The 20,198-nt window shown below is 33.6% G+C and overlaps 1 protein-coding gene across 1 annotated transcript; it reads left to right on the plus strand.

The window, feature by feature from the left end:
• Positions 1 to 390: 390 nt before the first annotated feature.
• On the plus strand, positions 391 to 18,273 carry LOTGIDRAFT_236713 (hypothetical protein; the record flags this gene model as incomplete). The annotated part of the gene is made up of 25 exons (XM_009067772.1): positions 391 to 427; positions 1,106 to 1,447; positions 1,620 to 1,723; positions 2,122 to 2,302; positions 2,880 to 3,090; positions 3,466 to 3,686; positions 3,888 to 3,991; positions 4,339 to 4,519; positions 4,829 to 5,127; positions 5,438 to 5,558; positions 5,852 to 5,955; positions 6,390 to 6,570; positions 6,940 to 7,392; positions 7,625 to 7,728; positions 8,052 to 8,250; positions 9,509 to 9,748; positions 11,111 to 11,569; positions 11,903 to 12,008; positions 12,354 to 12,475; positions 12,986 to 13,106; positions 13,523 to 13,647; positions 14,593 to 14,704; positions 15,084 to 15,208; positions 15,364 to 15,420; positions 15,798 to 18,273. 25 exons carry the CDS (start codon positions 391 to 393, stop codon positions 15,878 to 15,880), a joined length of 4,392 nt encoding a protein of 1,463 aa, XP_009066020.1. The 3' UTR covers positions 15,881 to 18,273.
• Between the last annotated feature and the right edge of the window lie 1,925 nt (positions 18,274 to 20,198).

Below are 20,198 nucleotides of genomic sequence, written 5' to 3' on the forward strand. Positions count from 1 at the left end.
CCATAAAGTCGGTAACACATTTATTGAAAGAGTTTGGTTATGTTATTTACTGAGCCTGTATCACATCATCCGTGATACCTTTTAGCCACAAAAGCGAAGCATTAAAGAAGTCTATTAATAAACTGTTGATAAAAATAAAACTCATGATACAAACGGCTTTGCCAGTAAATCAACTGCAGACAAAACTATAAAAATGCTTACAAACGTTTTATCAATGACGACATTGTTGTTTTTTCTACGTATAATTCTCTAAAATATTCAAGAGAGCTGGAAAGCTCAATTTCGTGTATTAATTCTGATTCTTTGTCTATTTACAGGAACACACCCAAATAAAGAAACATAACACACCAGTATTTTGTATAGTTGGATGGTGTGACACAAACTGCTACCATGAAGACCACCATCTGCCTTAGTTGTGCTTTATCAAGTAAGTTTAAAAGGACAGCCCAGAAGGCTTTTGGAAGTTTGATATTCGAATTAATGCAAACTATAGACCAAAATCAAGTCAAAAGTGTCCCTAACCAAGACTGCAAGTTTCGAATGGCATGCAGTTAATTGTTTATACGCCAAAATCAAAAATGTAAACGCTGTAGTTGTAAAGATATACGTTTCAACAAAATAGTGGGATTACATATTTCGCACACAAAGATTCTATCCATTAATTATGTCAGCATTATTTGTACAATAGTTAACTTTCAGTTATGCTATTTGGTGGTAGGGATTTAATAAAAAAAATCCTACAAAATTGCTACCTAAAGGGAGGTAACAATATTATTTGAAATCATAATAATTATTCCTTAAAATCAGAATCTTGCAAATCATCAATGATCGATGATCTCTTGCATTAAGTTTTTCTTATTAACACACCAACGTTTTAAAACGATGCCAGTTTGTGATCTGCTATGTAAATTAACAATCAATCTTTGTAACGATTTCAAATTTTTGTTGAAAGGGAAATAACTGGTATTAAAACTTTAATCTGGGTTTCAAATGCATCTCAGTTCGCTGATATTGTAACTTGTAATATTTAATGCACTCAGAGATCCATATTTAGAATTATTGATTGGCTATTAAACATGAATATTGATATATTCGTCTGTTTCAGTAACATTCCTTACACTTCTCTCAACATGCCAAGGACAGAAATTTACAGTTACGCCTAGTGGAACTTATTATGTCACTCGTAGCAAGCCAGTTACTCTAGAATGTGAAGCCGAAAACGTAGACAATATGCAATATGCTTGTTCTAAGGAAATGCACGATTCCCAATTAACTGTTGCTGGTCGCGTATCAGATGATGGAACAGAAACACTGAAAGCTTCTTTGAAAGTTACTAAAGCAGATATACAAGGCTACAGTTCCAGAAGTCCATTTTGGTGTGAATGTGTTGGTGATACTGACTCAGGAAATCCTATTAGAAGTCGACGATCTGAAATTAAGTCAGCATGTAAGTATTAAGTATCAAATTGCAGTTTCTAAAGCATCTTTCTCGGCTGAGCTAGCTTAAGGCCTGCACGCTTTTGAAATGGATGAAGGCCGTGCTTACATTCTGGAACATAGAGCATGTTCAACAGAAGAGTCATCGTGCAATTTATAGATATGTTTCTATTTTTGAACAGTTTTAAAGAAGGAATTTAAGACAGTCCCTAAGAGTAAATCAGCACCTATTGGTAGTAAAGTAGAATTCTCTTGTGAAGGTCCAGCTGGCCAACCCTTCCCTATGGTAAGATCTCATTTTATTCCACGAAGGTCTTCCAGAAGCCTTTTTACAATTTTCGCTTTTTAATTATTTCTTGCAGATTTTGGCAATGTTAAATTCTTTTGATCGACATAATCGTAAATAAGTATAGAAAAAAAAGCTAAAAACTTTCACAATTCAAACAAACTCATCAACTGTGGCACAAATTTGAGTATTTCGCATATTTTGAAAAAGTAAACCAACCACGTTGATAATAAGTTTACGCCTCAGAAACGACTCTAGTTACATTCACGTGGAGGACATACATGGATCTGTTCACCTGAATGTATGCGCTGAGAAAAATCTAATGTCCAATAATTGGCGTGTTTTTCTTACAATTCATAATATGGCAATCTTATTTGGTTTTGAATCCCCTTTTTCAGATCTCATGGCATAAGAATGGAAAAAAAGTTAACACACAAAAAGACAAAAACTTCATCGTAAACGATCGTGGTATGTTGATTATTAGAAGACTAAGACAAAAAGATTTAGGAGAGTATACTTGTATTGCCAGAAACATTGCAGCCAAAAGAGTTAGCAGTCCAGCAACTTTGACCATTGGAGGTAGGTTTATACCGTAAACGCAGTAGCTTATCCTAGTTAATATAGCTTTATGGTCGATGTTGTAACAAATATAAAGAGTATAATAATTATCAAAATACGTCCATCAAAAGACGCATACAGATACTGATATCTTCTTGCGCACGTCAAATGTTAAATACTGGTTTGCCATGAGTATACTGAGGTTCCTTAGTGAGTTTCATGATGGGATAACATAATCACACAAATGAAAAGTGTACTATAACCATTGTTGCAAATAGTCAAAATGCAATAAACGTCCGATTAACGGATCGCCACTGAGTGCCGAGGCCCCTAATGTACACTTGCATGGTTATATGGTGCACATTCGTTGCAATTCTTCTTATTCTGTAAGTCGTCTAACAAGTGTTATCAATGTCATCATCATGATATCGTGCAGAATATTGTGCGTATGAATGATCTTGAGAAAGTAAAATGTTGAAACATTGTGTTCAAGAAAACAATAGTATATCATGTACTACGCTATGTAATCTGTTTTCTATATATCTTTTAATAATTGTTGTTGATGATCATGCATGATTTCTGTTGTGTATTTCTATAGATGTTGTTGAAACAGTGAATGACTTTGGGCTATATTCCGTGTCCTCTTTCTTGTCAGATGCTTCTGTTGAAGATAGATTAGAAGCCTCTGATGCTCCTTTAGAAGATGGTCCAGTCTTTGAAAAGTATCCCGAATCTTTATATTACGCTACCAAGAAGAAACCCGCAGAATTGACTTGTAGAGTCGTTGGTGCCAACATTTTGACAGTCAGGTATGTTGATTTATTTTGGTGGTCACTACTACTTGAACGAGATCATGAGTTCTATCAGGAAAAGCTATCTGACACTGATTGGTTGATGTTATGGAACTTAAGAACCATCGGTAAGAACCCAAAGATTCAGTTGAAATTGTATGGGTACTTTGCAGTGTGAGTGTAATCACATTTCTTGAATTTGCAAAGTTCTGTCAATCAGTGTTGTGATATTGAGCATGAGGTCACAAAAACAGAAAAGATAATACCCACAAGGTGTTGACATGGGAACTAGGACGGGGCCAGGGAATATTTAAGGAATCGATAGCGACTGTAGCTTTATACAACGATGATCCATTCGTCAAATTCATGTAATTTGATTGTCCCTGATTTAAGATGTAACAGTCGAAGATTATTGGACACAGAACAAACGAAGCAAGAGATGCCCTCAGCTCAGGGTAAGATAATGGAAACAACATGGCCTGTGACGACTGATGATATTAGAAGATATGGTATTGATGGCAGTTATTCCTGTTATTGTGTAGCCTGGTACGCTCTACCCGGTGCTTCTGGATGGTTAAACAGAACCTCATCTGTCGGATATATCGAGCTTGCCTGTAAGTGAAATATATTCCGTGAAGACTCTTACTGTATATATTTGAATGTTCATTTTTAGCAGTTTGGCCTGTGCTAGTTGAGTTTCTATATCAATTATGCGGATAATAAAGATACTGATCCCATTATAGAGTATATTTGCTACGTATCGATGACCATACGAGGTGAAAACTACTAGTATTCATCGATGTTTTATATTACAGTTTTAGACGATAATTTCGCTGCCCAGCCACAGAGTCAAACTGTTGGAATCGATAGTTCTGTAACATTTTCATGTTCTGCTCCTAGATCTAAACCACCAGCAGAGGTAGGTAAATTTACCTAAAGATGTATGGAACCTTTGGACCTTATCCTGTTATAGACAACGAACAATCATTTGCTTTGTACAGTACTTCAATAGCAACGTAATAGACAAAAAAATGTCGTCTGACAAAATAGGAACCCTGCAAGATGTAATTGATTGCAAATACTTACAAAAACTTGGATAACCGTAAGCTACCCTTCAGCCTAAACTAAACGTACCAGTGAGGTGATTCTGGCCTTCAATGATCATTGGGGACCCGTAGTGGTTCAGTTTCCTATATGACATTCGAAACTCTCTCAATTCCTTTAAAAACAAAACTTTAAATATTGACAATGAACTGATATTTACAGATTCGTTGGTTTTTCAATGGTCAACCATTAGATATGAACAGTGGTATATATGTGTTTGATGAAACTAGCGGCAGTTTAACTTTAGAATCTGTAACATTAAGAGATAATGGTGAATACCAATGTGCAGCTTCCAATGTAGCTGGTGTCAAATACAGTGATATAGCCACTCTCACTGTGCAAGGTATGGTAGTTTGGTTAACTTGAGTGGACCAAAGAGACGATTTCGGGCTACAGTTTGAAATTTATGTCATAGTCTGATATAAAGCTTTTGAAATCGGATTTCTATGCGTTGTTTCTTGTCGACTATTCGCATCCCTTTATTTTTCACACATCCAAACTAGACCACGGGTAGTCAAAAGTAACGTAGTGAATTCTAAGATCTGAAAATAACTGCCATTGATCGATTTCAGACCTCTTACAATCGTGTATACATGATAAAGTCACATTAGGTTGACACAACATTTTGAGCATTTTGTTGTGTTCTTTGCAGATGGATTTGTAAGAAAAGTTGAACCAACGCAAGCAACTGGAAGAAGACAGACCATTCCCGTAGCAACAGTAGCACCAACTACACCAGCCAGAGCTCCAGGAGAGGCTTATTTCAGTACACCATTAGAAGACGTCTATTACATGACTCAAGATAAACCTGCAAAAATTACTTGTGGTGTTAAGAATGCTGACATGATCACATTTAGATGTAATCGTAGACGTTATGAACAGGATGAAATTACCAAAGATCAGGTCTATAATCAAGAATCCAATAAATACGATATCACTTCATTTATTCAGGTAATGAGGTTTATTATTTTATGGCTTTTTTTCTGTGACATTTTAGGGTGATTTTTTCTGTGTGAAGAAATGAGCTCAGTGATCTTGGAATTGTCCGGGACAATCGAGTTTATTGCATATTGTTTACCAGTGCAAAGGTTTAGAATATGAATTGAATGTCAATGATTGTATGTATTGTTGCTGGCTAGACTAGCTTGTTATACTCGGACCTCATAGACTTCTGATGCCACTATGCAACTTAATTGGTAAACTCGGCATTCATGATAGCTTATAAATGCCGATGTATGATAATTATTAAATTGTTGTGCAGGTTACAGCTCAAGATGTAGCTAAAGCTAATGGTGAATATAGCTGTATTTGTACTATGTGGTACACTGTGGGTGGTAACTGGGAAAGAACAGAAAGTGTAGAAGCCAAGGTTGAAGAGGCCTGTAAGCATAAATTTCCAATTTAAAATTTTATTAGAATTTTATTGCGAAACATATTAAACTGGTTAACTAATTATTCCTTTCTTAATACATTTAAATCTCCAGCATTTTAGACTCGATGTCTCGATCTATAGATTTGACACGTCAGATGTAAAGCAAATGATTCAAGTACAATTGATGCAGAATGTATATGGCTTTTGGACTATTGATTTTATATGTTTGTGGATGTTAGTTTATCTACCAATGGTAATCCTTTTATGTATCAATAATAATCACATATTTAATATCATTCTCAGTCCTAGAAGAAGAATTTGCAATGGAACCAGTTGATTCAGAAGTACGAGTTGGTGTTGCTGCCGAACTCGTCTGTTCCCCACCCTTTGGAGGACCTGAACCAGAGGTATGCGCATATACATATATTAGTCATGTTTGGTTAATAAAGCTGTCGATCTTTGGCTTTCTTTTACATCTTATGATGATCAGAACCATTCATATCTACCTTTCATACCTTCGTCAGTTGAGTTGTGGCGACTTTTGTAATTGATTTATGGACAAGAATGCTATTTAATTGTAATAACTTTAATAATTGTCCAAGGAACAGTACTGTGTAAGGTATAGATCGGAGCTTACGATATTCGTTGAGGAGCCTTTGCATCTTTTGTATTTAACCACTACCTAATTCAACATGTAATACTGGGAATAAAGCAAAATATGATAGATTTTCTCAAGCAGTTAAGATGTTTACTCATAGTTTTGCCAGATTTTACTATTTTTGCACTTTGGTGCGTTATGATTTCATGTGTTTCTCTCACGTAAATGGCAAATATTTGGTAGGTCTCCTGGTTAAGAGATAATGAACGAGTTGATACTACAAGAGACGGTAATGTAGAAATCACAGTGGATGGTAGTTTATCTATTCTATCAATGAGGAAGAAATACGAGGGAAGCTACACCTGTGTTGCTAGTAATGCTGCCGGTGTTCTGTACAGTCGACCTGCGAGATTGACAGCTCTTGGTAAGTAGAAAAATTGTAAACAGAAGTATAAACTACAGAAAGAGGCCCTTGCAGACACCATTAATAGATGCATCATTACGCAGACAGCCGACCCCTAACAACCCTTTGCTAACCCTTTTAATGGTTATTAACACTAAGATGGATACCCTTGTCGGGACCCTTTCAACCATCCAATCCTCCTTAACTTTCTATTTGCGAAAAATATGCATCTTGGTGACCACCTCCAGTATTATATATCAGACATAATAAACAATAAAATGATATGGTTTGCAAAGTCACATTTTATCCCAGTGCACACTACTGGGTGTTGCCAACCTCGTTACAAAAATAGTGCACACTGCATAGTAAACCTAACATCTTTACTTGCAGCAAGAACTGAAACAGTCACTGATGCCATCACAGAATCCATCTTAGTCGATGTCAGTTCTACAGCCGAACCTCTCGACTATACACCATACTCCGAGCCGGAAATCTCCAGCGAACCAGGTCGAGGTACTGCTCATGGATCTTCACCAATGTTCTTAGAAGAACCTAAAACAACCTACTACGTTGTAAAGGGACAGTTTATAACCATTACTTGCCAAGCCAAGAATGTTATAAGAATCGCCTTTAGATGTAGTGGTATGACGGTACCTAACTACCGATATGACAACAACCAGGTCTCCTCCAGCGATATGATGAGTGTGTCCTTAGAATTGAGTCGTGAAGACGTTGAAGGTTTTACTGATGATAATTCCTGTGTCTGTGATGCCTTTTATTACAATCAAGATACCCAAGAAGAGGATAAAATCACCAGTAGTCCAGGTTTCATCAACATGGCCTGTAAGTATGTCGCAGTTCATCTGAGAGCATTCGTTGGTCATCCTTGGGATTTGGAAGAAAAGTTTTATTAATTGACTGCATGAGAATATTAAGCAGCTAATAACGGACCACTTACAGAATAGATTTATTCAATAAAAGAATAAAGAATTAACCTTATCATTATCGCTAACAAACAAAACAAGAACCAGTGTTTATCATTAGAGAATAAGTCCTTGAGTTATTGATTTTTCAGATATTAAGAAACGATTCCAGAAAAATCCAGTAGATTTAAGTACAATGGAAGGAATGATGGCTGCACTACCTTGCACTCCACCAGAGGCTTTACCTAGACCAACTGTAAGACATTTAGCGTATTGCTAATACTTAAATATCTTGAAGTTCTCATTCACAGTAGGAGGAAGACAGTAGGTTCAGAAACAGGGGATTAAATCAAACATATAATCAAACTGGTGAATCCGAGAAAGAATACTGAAGGATCATTGAAGGCATGTTGTGTAAAGTTGTAAAATAGTTTTTTAAAATACTAAGGGTTCACCGCAAAATTCAAGAGGCCTACTTGTTATAAGCTTTCTTTGCGCTTACGTCATATATTATTCTTTTTATGGTGGAGGTACATAAAGGTTCTTTAAAAGTGGTCTGCATCATCGATTGTCTTTTAGGTTCATTGGTTATTCAACGGTAAAAGATTAGATTCCAAATTAGGCACCAATATTGTACAGCCTGATGACAATTCCTTGGTATTTGTCAATCCTACACAAGATTTAGCTGGTGACTACACCTGTGTTGCTGAAAACGTCGCTGGTAAAAGAACTAGTAATACTGCTCGATTGACAGTGGAAGTTCCCAGAGGAGGTGGAGGTATGTATAGGTTGAGGTGTAACTTTAATTAATAAACCACAAAATAATCACACTTGAATCAAAATTCTGTTGGTCTTCATGTAAACTAACTTAATATTTACTATAATATGGAGCGGATTAGAAGGCCAAAGACCGGAGTCCTCGTCCTTATTTCAGGTAGTCGCATGTACACGAAAATGATAATGGTTACTGTTTTTAATCATTGCCCAATTGCAGTTTCCGTTTCATTAGCCAATAACACGCAGAAAAGTAAGACAAAATCACTCCCTCTCTCATAGATTTCTTTAGTCTGAGATCTATATTTGACTTCAAAGCGGCGAATTTGTCGTTTCATCGGACATAAGTTAGATGATTATTTTGTGGGTTATTTTGAGTTTCAAACTGAAATATTGCATGAATTAACCAAGTATATTTTTGTTATCAAAATATGTTGATCTGATACAAAAAAAACAAACATTGTAGAATAATCGAACTCTATTTTTTGCTGTGTTTTTTCTTTCAAAATATTATAGCGATAGGCTCTAAGATCATTTATTTATTGCACGATATTGCGTATATGAATATCTCTCTCTCTCTCTCAAAAGCGCAATAACGCAATTAAAATATCAATGCGAGCTAGGGCGATAAAACAAATCGTAGTTTCGTCGTATTAAAGAAATGTCCTTATTTAATGAACACATAGAATTTTCATATTTTTGAAATATTTTTTATATCTGAATTCCCCTTAGAGACTGATTTGAATAATTTTTAATCCGCATTTTGTATCATGTTTTTTTATTGATTCAATTTTGTTGATGAAGTATGGAGATGGATTGTGTCAATCAAAAGATAAAATGGACACAGTATTATAAGGTCGATGACTGTTTGAAAACAAATTCGTTTTAGGTATATAATCGAGCTTCAGTTGTAAGATTAGATGATACACCACTGAGTGATTGTACCACTTTGGGACTTAACTTAAAATAATCATGAAGTCAACATACATCAAGTAGTCGTTCTACAGGATATTTGTCCTCGGTCTCGGTCAACTTATTTTTTGTAGATTGAGCCCATCACCATGCTTCATCTTGTGTGGTTTACTTTTTTCCATGTTGCTGTAAGTAGATGGCATAAAGCACTGTACTTACAATTTGTTTATTTATTATCATTGCTTTATATTTTGAAAGAGTTGTCCTTGTTTCCATACAGTTTGTTATTTTTGATATACATCCTCGTTTCACCCCTTAACACTTTCTTTATATCTTAATTGTGGATCAAGGTGTAGTGTTTCCAGAAACAACGTCCGAACCAATCGGAGAACCAGAAATAGCAACGTCAGAGCCAGAACCCGAACCGGAAGGAGAAGTTGGTTATACCACACATGGAGATGACATGCATCACGGGCATGGTCAGCATGGCGGCCACGCTTACCCAAAAACAACTGAAGGTTATTTTGTAACGTCCATGAGAGGCAATGAAATTGATATTGGATCTCAGCCGACTTATTCTGAAGAATCAGGTACTACATCTCATGCCAGTCGAAGACATTTCATTTTTCTCTCAATAATTTTAAGCAAATTCTTTTCAACTTAAATTTCTTTTCTTTTTTATCTTTCAATGTGAAATTAGTATTAAATTTGTAAATTATTACGAAATTAATTTTTTTATCAAATTCGTCATTATTGTTATTGTCAATCATATTATTATCATTAACTTTAGTGTCAACCCCTTTAATAAAATATCACCCTTCCCTTTGTGAAACTCCGTGAAATCTAGTCTACTTTGTTGCTTTTGTCATGTATACAGATTGTAGAGCATTCCTTTGAACGTTATCCCTATGATAAGTATTCATTAAAATTTGAATAATAATTATCATATCAACTGTTGAATTTGAATTCCCGAATTACAATTTACATATTTGAAAAAACTATACATTTCGTGATAGTATCGCCCTAGTCTTTTAAAACTTTTTAAAGTTTTATTAATGCATAACTTTACTAACCTTTGAGATTCTAATGACGCTTGATGGAATATTTGACCATGGGTTACTGCCCTTGAAAAATTATTATGATTTGAATAGAAGATGTTGATTTGCTACTCAAACTTTATCTCATCGTATTCTATATTATTAAATGTCACATATACCAAAGGTCATTACACTTGCCGCCATTTTTGCTATTTATGAACACAATTTCTACAATCTGTGTACAAATGACAAGTGAGACGCCATGGCGCTGCTACTGCCGCTTTAAGTTCTGCTTACTGTATATTGTACTTGTGTATATTTTTTTTCTTATTTACACTTTTGTATTTATTTTTTTGAAATTTATATAAAATACACTTTATATAGCATGAAGCATATACTTATAATTATATTTTGATATTAATTCTGCATTTAGCATGTGCATGGATTAACTTTCATCCTAACGACATACGGGATCTAAATTAAGGATTCTCCAAACTACAAGTATATTGAATGGAATACTTAGGACATTTTTCTTGATTTTCTGTGAATTCTTGTCTACATATAAGCTACGTACTAGCTGGAACTTAGAATCTATTTTAACTGCACAAAAATGCTTCTGTTCACCCTTGTTATGACGTGAAACACAACTTGGAAATACACAAAATTCTTAAAACGTCTGTATTAAATCTGCTTTGCCTTGCGAAATACTAAATCAAAACATTAGAAAAAACTTGACATCTATCAAGTTTTCACAATATTCTTAACGATTCTTAAACACGTAGGTGCATAGACTTACTTAAATAACACGTTAACAACCAGAATGCCAATGACCTCGACCTTGACCTTTAGAATCACCATTCATTAACAAACTAACAAACTAAAACCATTCAAAAATATTTCTAAATTTATGAATAGGGATTAATTCTTCGTCAAATTTTCTAGAAAGTACTCCCGAGCCTAAAGAGGATTCTGATAAGTCAGTTGCTATGGTAACTGGGGAATCGGAGGTTATGACTGATTCCGTTTCCATGACAACGAAAGATATGATGGTCGATGGTGCTATGGGGGAGAAAGCTACTAAACCTCCTATGGGCTCTGAAACCACAAAAGAATCTCACATGACAACCAGTTCTGAGGAAATGGGGTCCATTGTCACTGTTTCATCTGGAATGAAACCTATGTCAAACGCTTCTAAAGACATGCAACCAATGGCGACCGATTCCTCAGTTATAAAATCCATGGCAACGGATTCTACGGCAAATCAACCATTGGCAACTGAAAATTCTGAAACTGATATGAGTAATGAAATCGATTCTATGAACCCCGAAGAAAAATCAACGAAAAAACCTAAAAGAATTAGACCCAAACCTACATGTAAGTCCAATAAATGAAACGAATGACGTTTAAAATAATAATAAAAAACCTGAGTTTTACGAACAAAATAAGCGAAATACAAAGCGGTTTAGGTCTAGAACTAGACAATTTCTTAGTGGCATGCTCAGTGCATATAGGGTTGCTTTTATAAACTAGATCTTGAATATAGTGGTTTATCATATATAAACATTGTATCAGTTTTATAAGGTTTCATTATATACAAATGTTATGACACAGGTTATATTATATTATACCAATATAAACTGCATGCTATGTCATTTGAAATGTAATGTCAAGTTCCTATGAAAATGTAGTATGTTGACATACTTTCAGCCAAGAAGTTTAAAAAATGTCAAGAAAAGATGTCAGTTTGTAATAGATATTTTACTGAACAAGTCAGACCTGCCGAAGAAAACCAGGACATGGAAGCAAAATGCCAGTAAGTTATTAATTCTAAGTCATATACGTTTCCTTTATACACAAGCACGAGAAAATGTGGACGTCAATTCGCCCGTCGGAATAATATTTTCGAATTTGTCTTCAATCCAATAGCATGTATAAGTCAATGTAACAGAAAAAAATCGGAATAAAAATAAACTAAGTTCGTAATAGCTTACCACTGTGAAGATGTTGCACAGGCCGATCATATTGCTTTTTGTTAAGAATAGTCGGTTTCAGTTTTATTCAACGCAGCCAAATATCTGCCATGGACGCTAAAAGCTAAAACGGTTCATGAAAGTTGTATATATCTGTATATTAACTAATATCTCATGTATATTTACAGAGCCGCAGCTGAATATTCTATGTGTGTAGATGAATTTGTTGATAAATGTAAAAATGAAATCAAAGCTAATGCTATTAATACTATTATATATACAAGAGATCGTCTTACTAGTAGCTGTAGAGGTTAGTACATATATAGTTAATGTAAGTTTAGTAATCTGTCATAGATGGGGCCCACCATAGCACGGCAAAAACTAGAGAACAGCAATGTGTCACAGTGGGTAACCCATCAAATCAAATTTCTCGTTAACATAGACGCTACACTAACTTTCCATTTGGTAATACATGTAGATGAAAAATAATGCCTTCGAGGTTGTTTAAAACCAATTCACCGTATGAGTTTTGGTCTGACATTAAGTCAACAAAGTGCATTTTCTAAATCCATTTCCCCACTTTCAATATTGAATGTCGAAGAAGTATGCATGCAAAAGTACATTGAAAACTATTAACTGATAGCTCGTGTGTAAAGCTACCAGTAGAGCACGTTAAAGATCCATCTACAGTTGAAGGTTAAAAGGGAAGGATTATGTCAATGTACTGAAAATTTATTTACGTCATTGTACATTGCATCGGGTTAAGGGTCTACTTAGCTCAGTAATTGCAAGAAATTAAAACATTTTATTTGCATTTCAGATGACGTTGGTGTAGTACATACAGATCTTGGTCCATATGAATCTTGTAATGAACTTCAGATGTGCACCAGGCATTTAACAGAGGGAGATTCTATTTTTGATAATGTTCACTCTGCATGCAAGTAAGTAGAACTGATATAAGATGATTTTGTAGACAAAAATAGCGATTTACCTATGAACCACTCGTGAAGTGACATAGAATGATTAAAAATATTTCAAGTTACTTAAACCTATATTTCCGTAGTTTCAGATTATATTATAGCATGGTAACTTGGAAGTTACAAGTGTGGTTTAATTATCAATATTGGCCCTACAATGTTTTTAAATATACCCAAATTCAAGCAACAAATCACTTTTCTGAGATACGATACATAAAAAAACATTTCTGAACTCAGTATTTTGGAATACTGGGACAGATATACAACTGCTGTATGCAGTATTTTTTTTTTATTTATTCAAGAATAACGATACTATATTTATAGTGTACAACTATAAAGGTGTTTTGAAAGACTTATTATTGCGTTGTATTTTATTTCAGTTCCTTAACATCTATGTTAATGTGTGGAGATAGTGCTTTAAGTAAATGTAGTATTGAAAATTCTGCTAATGGTGATACATCATTGTCTACTGTTGGTGAATGGTATTCTAAATATTGTAATAAAGGTAGGCCCAACCTTATAATCACACACTTAGTCTTCGCAATTTAAAATATCAAAAATATTATGCGGCAGTTAGTAATGTTTTCCGTAGTTAAAAGACATAAACTCGACTTTTTACTACCGAAAACATGAACAGTGAGTTAAATTGTATATATTTGTATGCTAAATTGTCTCAAATTTAATCGGACCATATCACAATAGAGTTATACACATACTGGTCATTTCTATTTTCTTTTTAAATCTGGGATTGTCCCTATAGATTGTGTACATTGAATATCTGTATGTATATGCTTCACGTGGTAAAATATATAGATATAAACTTACCAATACCCGAAGAACATCATCTGTGGCTAGAGATACACTAATAAGAGTCATAAACACTTTCCACTAATTGTCATTTCACTTCTAAACACTGAATTAAAATAGTTTTTGTATTTCCACATGTAAACAAGCAAGATGTATTCCATTAACGTGACGTAACATCCGATAAGAGCTATGCCTCGTTTTGAACGATAGCAGTTTGCACGTGCTTATCGTAACTGCTCAGTATGGGGTCATACGAAAATTGGCTCTGATTCACAATCATTCAGCAGTGGGCCAATTTAGATTAGTTATAGAATGCATCTGCATATTTATTGTGAAAATGTTTGTATTTATGGCCGTATGTTGTACAGTTCCGACAACCATGTACAAATTCAATCAAATACGAGATGATGTGATTTGCTGCAGAAATACCAATTCAGTCGGACCACACAAGCTCCCATCCTTTATCTTAACTTAATTTATTTTTATCGAAAAATATTAATGACCGATAATAAATTAATTGAAAATATAAAAAAATGTTTACTGTATTTATCATTTAAACTGTTTATTAACGCATGTACATAATATGCTTTAGTGTCTTTTTTCAGTATTCAAAACATGTAAGAATGTCTTCTATTTTTTCTAGTTATCATGGAAAGAACCTCATTTGTCACATGTGAAAGTCTCAGACCATGTAATACACCATTCAATGCCTCAACCTCAGTGAAAGATATGTATGATGTTAACAAATGGTGCCAGTAAGTACATATTTTAGAGACCTAAATTATTTCAAAATCGTAAGTGTTTTGACAAAATTGTGAAAGGAAACGAAACTATACGTTCAACAGCACCAATTTCGCTGCTTATATTTATCAGAAACCATAAGAGCAAAATTCTGCAGGTTTGAGCTCAATGGGAGAAAAGATTATCTTACAGCCTTACTTTTCAATCTTGTCAAAACAAAACAGTCAACTAGTTTGCAGAAAGATTTGGAATAACGATAAGTATACTAAACTATTGTGCCAAATTACCATGCAGAACTATGTTATAACAGTCATTTTGTTGTGATCAGAATGATAGAAGAAAAAAGAGATTTAAGTAACATTGTAAACTAAATTTAAACTGTAACTATTTCAGATACACACATTCAGTTATTATCTGTACTAACAATGCTCTAGATAACTGTGAATCGGAAGACAGAGAAGCAATAGAATCCGATTTAAGAATGTTACAAGCAGAAGCTTCTGATATCTGCCCTAGACGTAAGTTTCAATTAAAGGTTCGTAGATCAACGTAGAATGAAAAATGTTGACCATCATTCAAATGACTAAGAAAATGGGCCAAACTCTGATCTGTCTTGCAAGATTTTGCGACTCACAGGTAGCACAAACATAACATTCATTTGTTCTCCTTGCAGCAGGGGCATCAGAAGAAGTTATTGATATTGGTACAAGTAAAGGTAATGATGGTAGTGGTATGTATATTAGTTCATTTTAATCTTTTTGTATTTATTGAGATTCCAGACAGAATTTGCTCAATATTTGCCCTGAAAACAGTGCCTCTGTTGTAGCAAAACAATGAAGATGGGGACAATGCCTCTCCGAAAAATGGATTGCTCTCAGAAAAAATTCTGACGACCGACAAAATCCATTTATACAACTTAACACCATTGCCTCTCCGGATATATTACTTGCCAATCCGAACAATCAAGTCTTGCAACACAAATTTGGTATATTTATGCTCAAAATTGACACTTAGGAAAGGAAAGGACGTGGTATCTTCAATATTCGGACGTGGCATCTTCAATATTCATTTTGGATTTTATGTGGCTTTAATTTTTTTTCATTTCAGGAGCATCAACAGTATTTTCAACGTCTTCCATCTTCTTATCATGTGTTCATGTAGTTCTCGTGTTTGTTCTATCATTAAGGTAGAGGGGTGCTTAATTAGCTTGTTTAATGATTAGTATTTGGTTATTTTTGTGACTCCTTGCAGAACGTGATTGCTACTAGATTCAAAACGATCCAGACGACAAGCTCTTGTGTCCATTACGTCATCGTTTTTTGCTTGTTACATCATCATTAAATGCCATCTCTACTCTCTGGACTTAATGGTCACAAGAGGCTAACGGATAAGATAACGTGCTAATATGAATTTTGTGTTCCATATTCCTGTATTGCCAGACATTGATTTTATTTATTTAATGGGGTTATTTAAGTGCATAATAATAATAAAAGATACTCATAACTTAATATCATAATGGAAAGAAATGGTAGCAAAGGAAAACAGAATGATTGAACAGTGTAGGACAGACTGGATTAAAGGATGCCATGTTATTTGAACGACTACAAATTTAAACCACAGGAATTCTATTTTTATTGCCTTAACCACCTTAAGTCGCCGTTATTGCTTGCCATGTAGCGGCTCTGTTGTGCAAGAAAGCCACCGTGTGTACATACAAAGGTTTTAGATAATTTTGTTCGTGTTGTTCATAATTCTTTTTAATCACTGTGTTTGTACAGTTTTTTTTAACGTCCATAATTTTTTTCCTTGTGGTGTCTTGCGGTTAATCTTCCGGAATTTCTGCATTGTTACACAATTATGCCTTTTGATACCTTTTATATTGAACTCTTCTAGTCAAGTGGAGCTCTTGGGCCGTAATCATTTTTTGAGATCAGGAACAAAAAAGCAAACACGAACTGAGCTGTCTTCACCGAAGTCAAACTACAGAAAATATTCATTCAAACCTGGGCATAATAGTGCCACATAGTCGTTCATTCACTGTAAAAGCAATAGAACGTTTAACGTCATTCAGCCTTGAGCAACCTTTCAATTACGTCTTTTTAAACCCTACCTCAAGAGCTCCCACATAAGAAAATTCGTCATTTTTGTACCTTAAAATTATAATTAAAAAACTACTTATATAAATAATATATTTCCTTTTTTTGTAAATATTCTTTGATATTTGACGTAGTTGGTAGAGAATATTTGTTATCATTGAAATTATAAATAATAACATAATGCATGATTTAATATAATAATTATAAATAACTTATATAAGTTTGATATTCATTTTGTAAAGAAATATCTTTGAAATATAATTTTGATAATGGGCGTACGAGGACTACTTAAATCCATCAAATCAAGAATTTAAAACAAAATGACAAAAAACCTTTGCAATTATTGAAAATTTAAACCTTTCGTTTTGGTGTTTATGGAAATAAATTCAGTCTAGGCAATAAACAAATTCAGTTTAGAACAAATTCAGTCTAGGCAATAATCAAATTCAGTCTAGACAATTAACAAATTCAGTCTAGGCAATATATTATTCAGTCTAGGCAATAACCAAATTCAGTCTAGGCAATTAATTCAGTTTAAGCAATAAACAAATCCAGTCTAAGCAATGAACAAATTCAGTCTAGGCAAAAAATTCAGTTTAAGCAATGAACAAATTCAGTCTAGGCAAATAATTCAGTTTAAGCAATGAACAAATTCAGTCTAGGCAAAAAATTCAGCCAATTCAACTCGTATGCCTATAGAGATTTCTTATGTTTGTTTGTTGGTACAGCTTAATTTTGACTTTAGAACACTGTAGATTTGATAAAAGTAATGCTTTAGTTGATAACATCGGAAACAATTTTTTATGACGAAGGTAAATATACATTATAGAAATATCAGGCATGTATCAGGCACAGCTCCATGTTCTTTGAATAGCCAATCATGTGAAAGAGATGCCTCTATGTGAATGCCTTTCAATGTTAATGCCTTTCATGTGAGTATGGAGCTTAACAGTTACCCAATCGTTCCAAAGCAACTTGTTATGCAAATCTATTATGTGCCTTATTCAATATTCATGAAACTTGCCTTTTGTAAATTCTAATAAATTTTCTTTTAAATATGGATACTTTAAAGAAAGCAATACTGCAACACTAAATATCACACTGTAGCTTGTCTGAAATGAAATGAAACCAAGCCAAAAATTAAGTGTAATTTTTAGCTTTCAGGGAAACATTGGCTGAAACTATCTTTTTGTCCCCAGGAATATGGCAGGGAACCAGACGAGGCAGTATACTCAAATTTCAGAATTCCAGGATGGTTATGGATCAGACTTATTTCAATTGCTACTTGGAACAATTGGGGTAATTAGGTCACTGTTAATAACATAATTTCATTGTTAATTGTTATTAGCCTGATATTCTATAAAAGTCTTTACATTCTGATTAGAGATTGACACTGATAGATCATGTCTTCTTCAACTGCTGAATTATTTGGTATGATTTCAATGTCTTCAGTGTAGTTGTGTTTTTCTAATAAAGCGATTTGTGTTAACTATTTCTGGAGCTCATTTCAGAAAAAAATCAACAGCTGTAGTAATGAATACCTCTTATAGCTCTATAGCTGTCTAGGGTGNTGTAAGAGAATTAGATTAGAAATTTGGAAAACATTTATTCAAAGACACCAAAATGATCAAATTCATAACATTTATAATGTCATATCGCATTGACACATTTACAATGCCAACATAACATTTATATGTCATATCGCATTGACACATTTACAATGCAAACATAACATTTATAATGTCATATTGCATTGACACATTTACAATGCCAACATAACATTTATAACGTCATATCACATTAATAATGTAAACATAATGTCATATCACATTAACAATGTCAACATAACATTTACAATGTCATATCACATTGTCATATTGCATTGCATTAAAATGTCAACATTATATTTATAATGCCATATCACATTAACAATGTCAACAAAACATTTATAATGTCATATCACATTAACAATGTCAACAAAAGATTTACAATGTCATATTGCATTTACAATGTCAACAAAAGATTTACAATGTCATATTGCATTTACAATGTCAACATTACATTTATAATAACATAAAAATTAAAATGTATATTACATTACACTACTAAATAAAATATAAACCTGTACCATATAATGTCAATATATTATATTTGTCAGTATATATAAATTACAGAGTAATTAATATAACATATTGCCTGTACATAAGATATCTTTGGCAGTACAGTAACAATCACCAGTAGAAATATTAAACCTCCAGTTATAGACTTTTTTTGAACTTGTTTGGGTGATACTAAAAAATTGAAACACGTTTTCAAGAATAAGAGCAATAACTCATATTAAATATTTTTTGATTATTTGGATTTTCAATAGGGTTTATCCTTGTGTGATAATAAAAAATTTCACCAAGTTTCTTGATGATTCGTCGAGAATTGTGCTTTCTAGAGTCTTTGCGAGATAAAATATGAACACGTTTTCATGAAAAAAGGCAATAACTCATATCGACCAATCTCAACAAATTTCATCTTATACGTCAAGAATTATGTCTTCTATAGTGTTTAAGAGCTAAAAATTGAATGTATTTTCAAGAACAAGTCATATTTAACATTTTTCTGAATTTCAACAGGGTTCATTTTTTGTTGAATACAAACACTCACACCAAGTTTCGTCAAAATCTGTCAATAACTGTGCCTTATAGTGTTTATGAGCTATTGTGAGCCGACGGGCAAACAAACTGGCAGGAGCAACGGCAATATACCCACATTTCAATATCGTGTATAAAAATGATTATAATGTCAATAACTAACATTTATAATGCTATATACAACATGTATAATACCATAGGCAACAATAAGAAGATATTAGGCCTTCATATATAATAGCTAAGATAATGGTCATAATTGCTTAAAAAAAAAAAACAACGAACATTGAACAAAAATACTTCTTTTTGAATCTGATTGCAATATTTAGTAACAAAGTCTCAAACTTTGGCCTTTTGACCTTTGTTTCTAAATATTGCAATTCATATCAAAAACATAAGGGGCATTGGAAATGAATATATTAGATGCAATAAAAGTAAAAACAAAATTGTTATATATACTCTCTTGGTATTATTGGGTTGAAAGTTTGTCTGAATTGAATAAAGAAAAGAAAAGAATAGAACAGAAAAGAACAGAAAAGAACAAAACACTGCTTTTCTCAGTGGCACTAACAAATTTCCATCAAAATCAAAATTGTAATTTATTCAAACTTTCACGAACAAAATAATTCAAAAACACTCTGTAGCTATCAGTAGAATCCTATTCTAGTAGCTACATAATCACGATTTGATTAATCATAGCCTTGAGCAATTGATCATCAAGGGCCATAACCAAACAACATTTTGCTGAAAAATCATGAAAATCGAACTTATCC

Source organism: Lottia gigantea, assembly GCF_000327385.1.
Source record: "Lottia gigantea unplaced genomic scaffold LOTGIsca_86, whole genome shotgun sequence".
In the NCBI taxonomy this organism is placed as follows: Eukaryota; Metazoa; Mollusca; class Gastropoda; family Lottiidae; genus Lottia; species Lottia gigantea.